Source organism: Echiichthys vipera, assembly GCF_963691815.1.
Source record: "Echiichthys vipera genome assembly, chromosome: 3".
Taxonomy (NCBI): Eukaryota; Metazoa; Chordata; class Actinopteri; order Perciformes; family Trachinidae; genus Echiichthys; species Echiichthys vipera.
This window is the reverse complement of record NC_139828.1, coordinates 23,329,823-23,344,151: the sequence shown is the minus strand read 5'-3', so window position 1 is coordinate 23,344,151 and position 14,329 is coordinate 23,329,823. Positions and strand designations below refer to the sequence as shown.

General features: G+C 40.1%; 1 protein-coding gene across 1 annotated transcript in view; it reads left to right on the top strand.

Annotated features, from left to right (window-relative positions):
- Positions 1–14,329, top strand: part of col24a1 (collagen type XXIV alpha 1 chain) — a 93,435-nt gene that overhangs the window by 33,267 nt on the left and 45,839 nt on the right. The window contains exons 9-19 of the mRNA XM_083940647.1: positions 94–147; positions 609–653; positions 1,794–1,847; positions 2,935–2,979; positions 3,982–4,035; positions 4,643–4,687; positions 9,094–9,147; positions 9,520–9,564; positions 9,918–9,971; positions 11,431–11,484; positions 12,489–12,542. Coding sequence (XP_083796773.1) covers positions 94–147; positions 609–653; positions 1,794–1,847; positions 2,935–2,979; positions 3,982–4,035; positions 4,643–4,687; positions 9,094–9,147; positions 9,520–9,564; positions 9,918–9,971; positions 11,431–11,484; positions 12,489–12,542 — 558 coding nt within the window. The remainder of the gene's footprint in view (positions 1–93; positions 148–608; positions 654–1,793; positions 1,848–2,934; positions 2,980–3,981; positions 4,036–4,642; positions 4,688–9,093; positions 9,148–9,519; positions 9,565–9,917; positions 9,972–11,430; positions 11,485–12,488; positions 12,543–14,329) is intronic.

The following is a 14,329-nucleotide window of genomic DNA, read 5'->3' as shown; positions in this document are numbered from 1 at the left end:
TGTGTCTCCTCTTTCACTTTATCCATCCATCTAATCTCCCTATTCACAGTTCATTCATTCTCTCTGTCTCTCTGTCTGTCCTTCTCTCTGCAGGGCATACCAGGACCTCCTGGAGAAGCAGGCGCTGCAGGTTACCCTGGCAGGCAGGTGCAGTGAAAAATACAAAAATATGCTTCCAGTTCCCCCATCGATCCTCTTAGATTCTTCGTTGCTCACACAGCAATAATAATGTTAACTGCAAAATGCACACTTCTGTCCCCTTTTCTATGCATGTTTCTTACCCATTTTGAATTTGACATGAAGTGATTAAAAACTGCAGTTTCCACTGCAGTATATTGAAAATCTAATTTACAATGAAATGCAATTTGCAATGAAATGCATAATACAGTTGGTTTCATTATGTCTTTTCACGTGAGCAGTCTGTGCACAAGGAAATATAAATTGCAATTTAAAAACAAAAATGTCTTGTCAAGCTTGCTGTAGAGTATGTCTCTTATCAGGCCATTCAGAGTGTGTTGTGCTTTTGACTCCATCACCATGTGAAATCACTGAGCTTGCAAATACTGTGACAATAGGTCCACCTCACCTGAGTCTTTCCTTTTTTGCAGGGCTTAGCTGGGCCACAAGGTAACCCAGGGCCTAAAGGTGTCCGTGTAAGTACAAGTGGCTCTTTGCTCTAATTCTGCCCTCTTAACTTCACAAGCACTGGATTAAACCCTTAATTTTCTACAAGGATTAGGACAGTGTCAGGCCCACAGTCTTGCTACAGAGAGACTGCTCGAAATCAGTGTTGTATTTCTGACGTTATCATGGCCGACTTGTTTGTTTTACAATGGTTAATTCTTCAGGCAACAAGAATACACCTAAAAACAGGAGAACAGAACAATGAGAAGAGGACGGAATACAAACAGACTGAAGAAAATATGAAAGCAGATGGAAGGGAGTCAATTGAGCTAGTGAAAGAAGGGACTTAGGTGGAGCGCTGCAGCCCAGAGAAAGAGGATAGCTAGGATTACTGTGTCAGAGTGAGTTGGGCAGCGTGAAAAGGAGCCACAAAGACAGACAGATAAGATGTGATTTTGAGAGTCTATGAAAGACAAAAAGGACACAGGTTGCGCAAAATACAGATACAAACTGACCACAACCTATGTCAACTGACATAAATACTTGAATACAGCCAAGGTATTGCTGTCTAAAACACAATCTCACAATCATCATGAACAGATTGACAGAACAGTTTGTGTATTTAAGGGTTTTATGCTGAGGATGTTCTGCATGAGGGCACACATGCAGACGCACTTGAACACGCACACGCACACGCACACAGAGACGGAATAAGAATCATAATAATCACAAGTCAAGCGATCTAAGACAAAACTAGACTTTCTCTTGGCACCTTCTCTTGGCTCTATTTTCTGGCTTTAGAAAATCTAGCTTGTGAGTTGTGACCGGAGACGCTGGCCAATCACAGGTCAGACACAGAGAGAGAGACAGAGAGAGAGTGTGAGTTGAACAGAGAGGGGAGAGGGAGAGCTGCAAGAAGAGGTCTCACTGTACATCAAATTCAGGCATTCTTTTGCTTTTTACCCACTACCGCTTTAATGTAAAAAAAACCCGAACCTTTAGCTTGTTTATAAAAAAAACTACATGTGGCACCTTTAACTGTTACTTATTGGTTTATATGATGTAAGTATTGTGGTGAGCTTGTTTTAATGATATTCTGTATCACACTGCTGAAAAATGTGTTGTAACGCTCAGACAATATTGTGATATGAAATATTGCTAATTTCCAGGGTTTCATTGGACCTCCTGGCGTTGCTGGGCCACTGGGGCTAGAGGGGGAGATGGTGAGTGATGTTTGTTAAATGCACGTTTTCAACATCACATTTATCTCTAAAAACACCCTCTACTCCATGTCCTACCACTCCATTTGTTTTACCCTCCTTTGTCTGATACGTACAGTAGTACCTCCGTGAATGACATTTAATCGCTGCCAGCTTTCCTTTTGTTGTAGCACTGTTCTAGTATATCTTGATATATGTTGAGCTACTTACTACTTACAGGTGTATGTCAGAACACTGTACTATTACTCACAGTCTTTTTTCTTTTCATTTAAACCCCCAAAGAAATTTCAGTCAAAAGCAACTGCACCAGGCTGGGACTGGTCTAACCACTGGTCGTTAGACCAGTCCCAGCCTGGTCAGATACGTACATGAACTGATGAAGCCTCTTGGATGGGAGGTGAAACGTCTTCCTAGACAAATAACCAAGTCCAGTTGCTTTTGACTGAAATTGCTTTGGGGATAATGATGAACTGGACAAATGAGAATATTCACAGGCTTTTAAAATTTTAAACTAAAATGTGTTTGTCAGCAGTTGTTCAAAGCTGTCATTTAAGGCCATAAAATTATTAGGTTACATAAAAAATGTGAGTTAAAAGACATCCTGGACTTTATTGCTCTTTCTACACACCTTATTTGTGCTAAGAGAGCTATGATTTCAATGTGATGAAACCATTTTTGAAGCCTGGTTCCCATCCTGGTTAAGAATTTCTGTGTATAAGTGTTATTGTATTAGATAAGGGTGATTTTCCTACATTCTGTTCAGATAGATAAAGATAAGATAAAAAAATCATTTTTCTATAGCCTGTAAAATTATTGTACTGTAAAAGTTGTTCATGGTCAGTTACAGTGAAGGTTCCCTAAACATGTGCAAATTTGATATGCAGTATGAGCATGTTAAATATCAATCATGAAAAGTGTCCTGTATCTAGCTGTCAACGGCTTAAACATTAATACTTGAAAGGCTCTGTCTTATTACAGCAGTGAGACAAAATCTCGACTTTTCTATAGCCTGTAAAAGTATTTTAAATAAACAGCTGAAACATGCCCCATGCAGTTTTGAGTCACTTATCCACTTGTTTTCCTTTTCCAGGGCATTCCTGGTCCTGTTGGAAAACCTGGCCCCAAAGGAAGACACGTAATAATTTATTCAATTTGATTCCTCTCATAGCTCATAGATACAGACAGAAACAAAAAATATATACCTTTGTTATCTATCGATAGGTATGAGGAAACATCTGCATTCATGATTGTATGTTTTATCTCGTCTGGAAAACCATAGAGGTTGTAATATCAAATAGAAATGTTATCCACCTGATAATGTAGTGTTCTTAAAGTAGCAGTACTTCATATCAACAAAAGCCCTAGGGACATTTGGATGCATTTGCATCGGTTTTGAATGTGCCGAAGCAGCAGGACACAAAGGGCCACTGGTTAAACAGAGAGAAAAAAGAAGAATGAGGAATAACCTCTTCAGAGGATTCAACAATGTGTGACAAATTGATTGAGTTTTGATGATTCCAAAATGGCATTTATTTTGGCATAGGTTCATCATGCAATGCCAAGTTTATTCCATGGGGGCACTGAGAAAAAAAAAGTAGAAAAGATTAAGATAGAGACAAATGGAATGTCAAGGTTGGGCCCCCACACTGTGAAAAGTTAATGTTTTAAAAACAAGCCTTAGCTTCTCTGTTGAAGTTGCCAAGCGGGCAGTCAGCCCAGTGTCTGTTTCATCCAAAGGCTTTTTTTTCTGGCATATTAACCAATGTCTGGCTAACTGGATCTAAGTATGTGGCCTCAGGGCTGTTGTGAGTCCATCCACCTGCTCACCAATACACTGGCTTATCATGCTTCATTAAATGAGCATTATTTTCACGCCATCTCAGTGCAATTTTGATCTTGATCAACCGCTTGGGGAAATTGGATGTTAAATGCTTTATATACCGTATAAAGTAAAGCTTTGATGTCTTGAGTAACAGCAAGCATAGAAATTAAGTAACAAATAAGAAAATAGAAAAGGGTCAAATAAATACTGTTCATTCACTTGTATGGAAGTGCTATGTACAACCAACTGGATGGTATAATTAGCAGTGGTTGCCCTGATCTTCTTAATTTGAATGTGGATGTGCCTCCCCCACAGGGTGTGGTGGGGGATGCAGGGGAGAGGGGGCCTCCTGGTCCTGATGGCAATGAGGTGAGAACTTTTGTCGGCCCCCAGGAGAAATCAGCTATCCGCTTTTTAATGCTACACTTTTCATCTACAGTACCTCTGCCTGTTATTTCACCTTTCTGTCCTCCATCTATAAAGTCTGGGTCTCTCTGCTTATTACCTGTCTGTGTGTTTCCCACATAAACATACTCATATCCTAAAGCATCATATCCTAAAGTCATTTAGTGTAGTTTTTTTTATCCATGTATGTCAGAACATGTAATACAACCTTTTTTACTCATAGAAACCTTTTACAAAAAGTCTGAGCACATGAAAACAAATATTAAGTTTGCATCATAGAAGATGGACTGATTAGCCAATTGAAGCGTATATCATTATCAGTAAGTCTCATACAGATTCAGTTTGAGAGCGTGCAAGAGGATAAATGGTCATAAGTGGTCAATTTGACTGAGCAATTATTTATTTTTGGTTCTGGCAGAACTGCTTTGTTGAGCTACTTTGTCATCTCAGATGAAAACATTAAGTTACACTTATTATATTATATTTCCAATGAAGCCTTAGGAATGAGGAATGTGCAATACTGTAAGTGTCCTGTCCTGTGTACTTAGGATGTTGCTGTGATGTTTCACAGGGGCCTGTTGGTGGGATTGGCATTAACGGCTTTCCTGGTTTGAGGGTGAGTCAGTTTTGCAATGTTATCATTTTTATTAATGCGTTACATTTTACCATGGCTAATTGGCACTATGTTTGATCTGTCAGTCACTTGGATCAATGTTCTTTTGTCTCCTACCTTGTACTTGTTTCCAAGTTTGTTTGTCTGTCAATTTTTCTTTTTACTTGTCTGTCTCCAATGGTTGGATGGGGTTCGGATGACAGATAGCTGGATGTGCTGTGTTTCTCTATGAGTGATGACTGTATTTTCGTGCTGTCATCTATTTTTTTGCTGTACTACTTGTTTTCCATGGTAGAAGCATATTTCTTACATCTCATTTTGGCAAATTTCACACATGTATAGTAATGGAAATGTACATTTTATCTGACCACAGTTGTTCATGGTCGGTTACAGTGAAGGTTCCGTTAACATATGCAAATTTGACATGCGGTATGAGCATGTTAAATGTCAATCGTGACAAGTGTCCTGTGTCTAGCTGTCAAAGGCTTAAACGTTACTACTTGAAAGGCTGTGTCTTATTACAACAGTGAGACAAAATCTAGACTGTCACAGACCAAAAAAGAGTGCATTCTGTCTTTTTACTGCAGAGGCCACAAAAACATGTTCATGTGAAGAAAAGATATAACTGTGTATGGCACCTTTCCTGTGCAATAATTTTAAGCTTAATTTACAGTGGTTAGCTGACCTCATAAGATGGTGATTTATTGGGGTGCTTGAAGGGTCACACTGTGCACTAGACACATCTGGATGGACAGGGTTTACCTCAGCTACTAGCTGTAATTCATCTCTACTACAGACACCGTCAGGCATGAAACATGCAGACACTATCGTTAGTTTGTTTTTACATAAACAAGGATATTATCACATAGATGATTACACAATTAGAGCAAACAAAATATAGAAAACTTTGAAGTAAACCCATCGGAATATTACACTACATCTGATATATCTTAGTTCCATTCCGTCTGTCATTTCAGAGTTGCAGACTAAAATGATCCAGCTTATGTAATGGATCATGGCCACTATGTGTCACTTCATAAACGGGAAGTGACATTAACAAAAGCAAATCATTTTTACTCAAGGTCAGCTTTAAAAGAAGTTAATTTTAAAACCCTTTTAAGAGTTTAACTAAAGTTAGCCCCATGTCTCAGGTCTCAGTCATACCCGACACACCAGAGCTCAGGAAAGAACAGGATGTAACACAGATGTGTACACATTAATACAAAAATTAGCTTCATGTACCACACACACACACACACACACACACACACACACACACACACACACACACACACACACACACACACACACACACACACACACACACACACACATACAGTAAATGTTCCCCATCTGTCTCTTTTCCTAAAAATAAGTCACAGAATCAGAGCCCTTGTTGGTGTTTGGACAGGCAGAGAGTGGACACTGTGACATTTGTGGGTGAATAGTTTTTGCATTAACAGAAGCTTCAGTCACCCTCCTCTGTGACAGTCATTTTCCAAGTCATGTCCTTTTCCCCTGCTTTTTTCGATTGCTTCTAAATTACTCTATTGCTTTTTGTGTGTTTGTGGAACATGACCAAGCATTAATGAATTCATAGAGTTGATGATAGGATCATGATTTATATGTAGTATAAAATGATTTATGATGGACACGTCACATGGCCAATCCAAAATACGATTGTATGTGTTTATATTGCACATTAAACACGTAATTATAAACAAAACAGTTATAAACAGAGTTACTTGTCATTCATTATATCAACAAATCATTGCCTGCAAGCAGGAACAGAGGGTCAGCAGGCTGCCTGCTGTTGCAGAGCGTGTCTAGTGGAAGCACAGCATGTGTGGATTCTGTTTTGTGGTAATACAACCAAACCCTTTTCCCCCGGTGCTGATAAAAATCCTATAGAAAACACTGACATCGGAAATATATTGTGGTTTTAGCTGGCTAATGTTAGTTAATGTTAGCTTGCTTGCTAATGCGACCAAACTGCTAGCTAGCTGACATAGCAAAATACTGTCTTGAGTTGATAACATCAGCTAATTCATCCAAACTCCCAGGGCTGATATGGCTGGCTTGCCGCTGGCAAATTACCTTCCCGCGAGCAAAAGGATGCTGACTAAAGTTCATTAACAGCCACCGGTGTTGCTAAAAACAAGGGTTTTCTGAAAGTTAAACAGGAGTTAGTTGATATATTCCATGTTTCTACTGTTTGTTACCACAAACTCAGTGTCGACACATCTATAGTGTTCTACATAGACATAACGTTTGAGTGACTGGTAGAAATGTTGAGTGACCTGCCACACTGGCAGGTGATTAAAACATTTTTTTCAGACCCTGCTTGTAAGTACTTTTGAGTAATCATACAAGATAACCATAAGAATTACATCTTCTTAATCCCGTCTTCGATGTAATTCATTTTTAGTCAACTTTCCAGCTGAGTGACTTTGACACAGAATAGATCTCACAAAGAACTTTGATTTGACATCTAAAATACATTTTCACTTCCCAGTGTCAATCATAACTCGTGTGGCTCCAGCTGTGCTACCTCATTTATTGAAAGGCAATTATGGCAAGTTAGAACTTTAGCTGAGTAATCAGAAGGGGAGCAGAAACAGAGCAGCAAGTATTCATTCTGGGAATGCAATTGATGTCTTTGCCAGTGTGTGACTCAACAAAATGTGATGCAGACAGACACTCTTTCACAGCCTGAACGAAAAACAAAAGTGTAGTGAAAACCCCCCAAAAAGTGAATTTTAAATTTTATAGGCTTTTTATGTATGTGTGTGTTTGTTGCTGCTTTACAACTGTTACTTCAATCAGTTTTTGATCATTTACACATGGTATGGTGTGGTCATGGCCTGCATATACAGTAATTTAGCTGTGCTTTCCCCACTTACATGTTGTATCAAGTATATGATGTAATCTAGTACAGTGTATACTGTATAATAAACTGGGTGCTGAAGCAGAGTGTGTTTTGATAGGCTTTTCTGAGACTGCAGTGGTTATGTTTAAACAAGAGGTTTAGGAATTCTACAATCTGGTTTGGTCAAGTCTTTAAACGCTTGTCTTCAGTGTGGCTGGGAGATAATGGTTTGGATGATCTCTAACCACCTGGCAGACAGGCTACATCTTGACAGCTGGGCTGGTGGACACCCAAGTTTTGGGGGAAAAGCTATTTTTCTCGACATATCTCCCCCTTTCAGCATGCTTTTTTCACATGTTGTCTGTTAAAAGCCTCTTTTGATAGAGTGCAAGTGATTTGTGTCCGTCCTTCTACAGTACAACAGTGGAGCTGCTGCATCTCCTACTTTAAACCACATGTCCTTGGTGACATAGAATTAAGCTATGTGCTCTCACTTGTCTCTCACTTGTTCATTGTTTTGCATATTATATAGACTGTATAAACGTGGACGTAGTCTGTGTGAGGTCAACCATTGGTTTCTGAAGAGCTGTTTTGAAGTTCAATGTTGGTGGCTCCAGCCATGGCCATATTGGCAGTGCCTGATGCTGCCTAACTCCTGGCAAAAATTGGTAAAGAGTGTATGGAGCTGAGACGCGCCAAATAAAGCCTACAGTTTATGCTAGCCATCTGCAATGTCACTCACATGAGGTGCTATGGGGATTGACTCGCTTTTAGAGCCAGCCACAAGTGGCCATTGGAGGAACTGCAGTTTTGGGCACTTCTGTGTCTGCGTTATTTTTCAGTCCTGGAGATTTCTGCTTGACATTGACCAAACTGACAGATAGAAAAATGTTTTCACTCTGAGGCCCTTTACAAGAGATAAATGAGATAAGAAGTTCAAGGTTCCCAATTGTCTTTGTCAGTTGTTGTTTATTATACTTTTGTTTGACAACTTGGTTTAGGCAGACTTTGTCCTCTCCTGACCGTCTTGGAACAAAGTCTAGTGTCCACCCTTACTTCTTTCTCCTTTAATCCATCCCACCGTCTCAAAGAGAAAAAAAAACCTGAGTGAGCATTTTCAACAATATAATTGCTACTGCACTATCACTGTGAAAAGACACACAATCTGCACATTGCCTGCCTACTTGTAAAGGGTATTTTTTGGTCCACCTACACATTCTGGCCATTCTCACCTCGCCTTTGTAAATTAGAGTGGATGTTGTGGGTTGGCAATGGTGAACAGGGCCAAGCCCAGATTTATACAAGACAACTGGGTGCACTGTCAACGCAGCTTAGTTGTGTTGTAACGTTGTGACAAAAAGGAATGCTCTGTGTTGGAAATGTGTTCATGTCCAAATGTCTCTGCCAAGAAGAAAATGGAAACATTCAGTGTGAAAAATGCCATTCAGTTTTAGGCAACAACTCTGGGCCAGTATCAAAAGTGTGCTTGTGTGTCTGTGTGTTCGTGATACTTAAATTGTATACCTCCTTTCCTCCACAGGGGGACCTAGGGCCTGAGGGACTGCGGGGACTGCCTGGTCTGGTGGGACCTCAGGTAAGTTAGACATTGGCTACTGCAAATTCTCAAAACTTTAGGAAAATACTGCACAGTACTGTAAAATTGAATCATTGGAATCTGTAAAGTATGTACTGTATCTATCTCAACATCATAGATCTAGTACCACCATATTATCTGTCCTGTCAAAATATATAAAGAAAAAGAGAAATAAGTTTCAAAATGTTTTCCGCATTGTAAACTTCTAACATCCATCAGCCTCCTCCTTCTTGGCGTCACTTCATTTGCAAATCCCTGCTTCAAAACAAATTCTGTCTTTGAAGTCACTGATCGCTCACAACAGTTTTCCCCTTTTATCTCTAATGGATGGTTCTTCTACTTTTCCTCCCTTCTTTCCTCTCCCTGTGGCAGGGCCCCGCAGGACGAGCCGGCCTGCCTGGATTGAAAGGTGATAAGGTGATCTAAATATTTATATTATTGCAGTGTATCTGTATGTAATGTGTCAGTAGACACGCTCACATAATTATACGTATTACAAGTGATCCTGTTGACATTTGGATGATGCAGCGACTAAAACAAACTCAAATTGAATATCATGATAACAGACAGATCATTTTAGAAGTTCATTATTTTAAATATTGATATTCCACAATGTTATCTAATGTTTTCATTATATCCAAACTGTATTTTTATAGCAGTTTACCCTGATAGTATACAGTATACTCCATGTTTCTTACCTATGGTCGTTGTGTGATCACTGTGGCGGAGTAGTTTTGTGTTATATCTCTGAATGATACTGTGAAATTCAGGGTGAAGTGGGACAAATGGGCGAACCAGGAGTGATGGGGTACCAAGGTGATAAGGTATGTCCCTTGTCACACAAGCAAGATTTTAAAAGTAAAACACTGACGCACACTGTCTGGATATTACGTGCATGGAACCACTGCTCAAAAAAATTAAGGGATGTTTAAATCAAACATCAGATCTTAATGAACAAATTATTGTCGAAAAGCTTTACTGTTGTACATCAACATACAACAACGATCAATGGAAACCAACTTCATGAAAAATTGAAATCGCAGGCTGAGCCAACTTGAATTTTATAACGACAACTCTTAATGTGACTCTCTCAGTGTGTATGGCCCTCTGACAACATCTGGGCATGCTCCTAGTGAGCTGGATGATGGTGTCCTGGGGGATCTCCGCTCAGTCCTGGATCAGGTCATCAGTGAGCTCCTGGACAGTCTGTGGCGGTACTCGGCAGAGTCAGATGCTAACGATACATAACGATGATGAACAAAGATATGCCCCTCACTCCATCACTGACCCACCGACAAACCAGTCATGCTGGGTAATGTTAAAGGCAGCATCTGTGAAGAGAATGGAGCGCCAATTGCAGACCTGCCAACTCTGGTGTTCTCTTGCGAATGCCAATCGAGCTGCACGGTGCTGCATGGAGTCTGTTTCCGACAGTTTGTTCAGAAACATGTACACCAGTAGCCGGCTGGAGGTCATTTTGTAGGGCTCTGGCAGTGCTCCTGTCCAGCTCTTGTGGTGTAATGGCCGGCCTCCTGGTATCTCCTCCATGCTCTTGAAACTGTGCTGGGAGACACAGCAAACCTTATTGCGTATTGCGTAACATATGGCTGTGCCATCCTTGAGGATCTGGACTACCGCTGCAACCTCATTGGGCTGCAGGTATCGCCTCATGCAGTGACATGTAGTGAAAAGAACACTAGCAGAACACAAAACTAGAGAAGAATCAGTTAGGAAGGATGAGGAGAGAGCAATTGTCTCTGGCCACCACGTTTAAAACCATTCCCTTCCTGGGGGTTGTCTTGCACCTGCTGTCACTTTCATTTGAACCAAAGCAGGTGAAATTAATTGACAATCACTTGTGCTTCCTCAATGGACAGATTGATATCTCGGAAGTTTAACCGACTTGGTGTTATTCTGTGATGATTAAGTGATCTCCTAATTTTATTCGAGCAGTATTAGAAAGACATTTTATTCCCACAATAATTGATCATGACTTCATAAACCTTGTGAAGTGATAATTCCATCATATGTCACTTTTAAAGTTAAGTTTTAACATCCAAGAAGTGGTCTCTGTTGACCTCCTATGCTATGACAAGTAATTGGACAACAGCTATTCTTTGTTAAATCAGGAGAGATAAATCAAAACATTTGCCTTAATCAGAAAGGCATTATGTTTTAATAAATGCAGATGTTTATTCAGTTATATGGAAATTGATGGAAAACACTAACACGCAGAAAGGCTGTGTAAGACCGGTTTAAGAGTGTTCTGTCTGTGTCTTTCAGGGTGTTGCTGGTGCACCTGGTCCTACTGGGCCAAGAGGGAAACCAGGACCACCGGTAGGTTCTTATGAGTATATTTGTGTCTGTGCAGCCAGGGGTGCATGTGTAGACATTACTCAACTTGTATTCATTTGTGTGTGTGTGTGTGTTTTTGTGTGTGTGCATGCCTGCATGTCTTTTTATGCAGGTTTTGTACAGCTGTTATGGACAAAGCCAAGTAAACACAGTGTACCACAATCGGATCTGGAATCTATCACTGTTGGCTTGTAAACTGAAGTTAACTTGGTCACATTCTCATCACGTTCGGCTTTATTGTGCATTTGTTGGTAGAGAGCTCCAATGAGGGGAGGAAGAAGTGGAATAAATGTTTCTCTGTCCGGGATGCATGATAAACAAGCCCAGATGCTGTCAGGTTTCAAAGCACCCAGTTACTATGCAGCATCTGCTGTTGCCCTAATTTAAGTTACTGCAGCCCTTGAAAGGATCAGAATAACCACATTCACGAGAGAGAGAGAGAGAGAGAGAGAGAGAGAGAGAGAGAGAGAGAGAGAGAGAGAGAGAGATGAGAGAGAGAGAGAGAGAGAGAGAGAGAGAGAGAGAGAGAGAGAGAGAGAGAGAGAGAGAGAGAGAGAGAGAGAGAGAGAGAGAGAGAGAGAGAGAGAGAGAGAGAGAGAGAGAGAGAGAGAGAGAGAGAGAGCATCATAGGTCAAGTGACTAATGAGTGACCTGAGTATACTTTTGGTGCCTGATAACAAGTGTACATGTAGCATCATGTTGTGAGTGATTGGTATTGTGGCTATCACTGTGGATATCACTTTCCCCTCATGACCCGAAGGGCCGGAGGTTGATCCCTGTGCAACACCTTTCTGGTTGGGGTTTCCTCCAACCACTTAAAACATGCTCTACACGTGTGATTAAGCATATCAAATGGCTATAAGAACACAATGTGACATTATTCAGATCCACACTCAATTTCATGACTAAGAATAGAATTATAAACAGAATACATTGCCTGATGTTCGACTTAATCATTAAGTGTGTGTTTTCTGTGTTTTAAACAGGGTAAAATTGGTGACATGGGGGCACAAGGACCACATGGCCCTCCAGGACCAGAGGTAGGACATACATACAGTGCCTATAGAAAGTCATGATACCCTTTTGAAATAGTCACTTTTTTTTGTTTTACAGGCTGAAATGATAATACATAATATATATATATATATATATATATATATAAATATTTCCAGCGTGATTTCTGAAAATTAATTAAAGAAATTAGAAAATACAATAGCAGTGTTGGAAACGTGATGGGTTCCTTTAGAATAACAATTATAAACATTCTCAGGTGTACCAATCACCTTCCAGATTACACACCAAGTTAATTAGCCTCGGCTGTGGTGTTTTTGATTTTACTTCCAAATAAAATCAGCTGTACCTCGAGGATTCCTCTCCTAGTAGTGCATGGTAACACAAATAATAATTCACCATGCTTGGAAAGATGCTTTCAAAAGAGCTCCGGGATAAAGTTGTGGATAGGAACAAGATAGGAGAAGGATATAAAATGATTTCAAAGGCTTTAACTCTCCCTCTGAGTACCGTTCAGAGTATTGTATAAAAGTGGAAAGCATATGGCACCACCTAGACCTGGCCTAGATCAGATCAACCCCTCTAAACTGGATGACCGAGCCAGGAAAAGATTGATCAGGGGAGCTACCAAGAGGCCCATGGAGACTTCGAAGGAGTTACAAGTCTTAATGGCAGAGGTTGTTCACAAGTTCTACATGTACGGCAGGGTGGCAAGAAAGATGCCTCTTCTGAAAAAAAACCTGTCACACTGAGTCTTGTAAATAAACATATTAAAGATTGTGATGCCATGTGTTAAAGGTTATATGGTCAGACGAGACCAAAATGGAACTTTTTGGGCTGAACTCAAAGTGCTATGTTTGATGTAAACCAAACACAGCACACCATCCAAAGCACAACATATCTACAGTGAAGCATGGTGGTGGCAGCATTATGTTGTGGGCTTGTTTTTCTTCAGCAGGGCCATTGGTCAGGATTGAAGGGAAAATGGATGCTGCCAAGTACAACCATATTGAGGAAAACCCTTGTCCCTCTGTTAGACACTTGAAAAAAAAGGGGCAGGTGGTTCACCTTCCAGCATGATAGGGACCCAAAACACATCGCCATAAAAACAACACAGTGGCTAAAGGACAGAGAGGTAATTGTGGCCTAGTCAGAGCCCTGACCTGAATCCTACAGAACATCTGTGGATGGACTTGAAGAGTGCAGTCCATCACCGCTCACCACAGAATCTGACTGAACTCAAACAGTTCTGCAGGAAGAATGGGGAAATATTTCCCAGTCTAGGTGCACAAAGCTAGTAGAGACAAATCCAAGCAGACTGATGGCAAAAGGTGCCTCCACAAAGTATTAAATCAGGGGACTCAACACTTTTCCAACCCTGCTATTCTAGATTTTAATTTTGTATTAATTTCCAGAAATTTTGAAAAAAAAATTCCCTGGATTGTTGTAAGGCAAAACGTGTAAATCATGCTGGAAAAATATTTTTGTTATGTATTATCATTTCAGGCTCTAAAACAAATAAAAGTTACTACTTCAAAAGGGTATCATGACTTTCTATAGGCACTGTATTAGCAATAATTCTGATTATTGTTTAACTGTTAACAAGTATTATTTTAATCGCAAACCTGGGGTGCTTTGCGGTTGTTATATGTGAGGATTTGCTGCTTCTTACATTATAGTGAATTTATTCTCTTTGTATTTTGGACTGTTGGACAGTACAAGGCATTTGATGACATCGCCGTGGATGAGATATTGTGATGGCATAAAAAGAAAGCTGATGATTTATAAACAATGAATTAAGAAAACATTCAGCAGA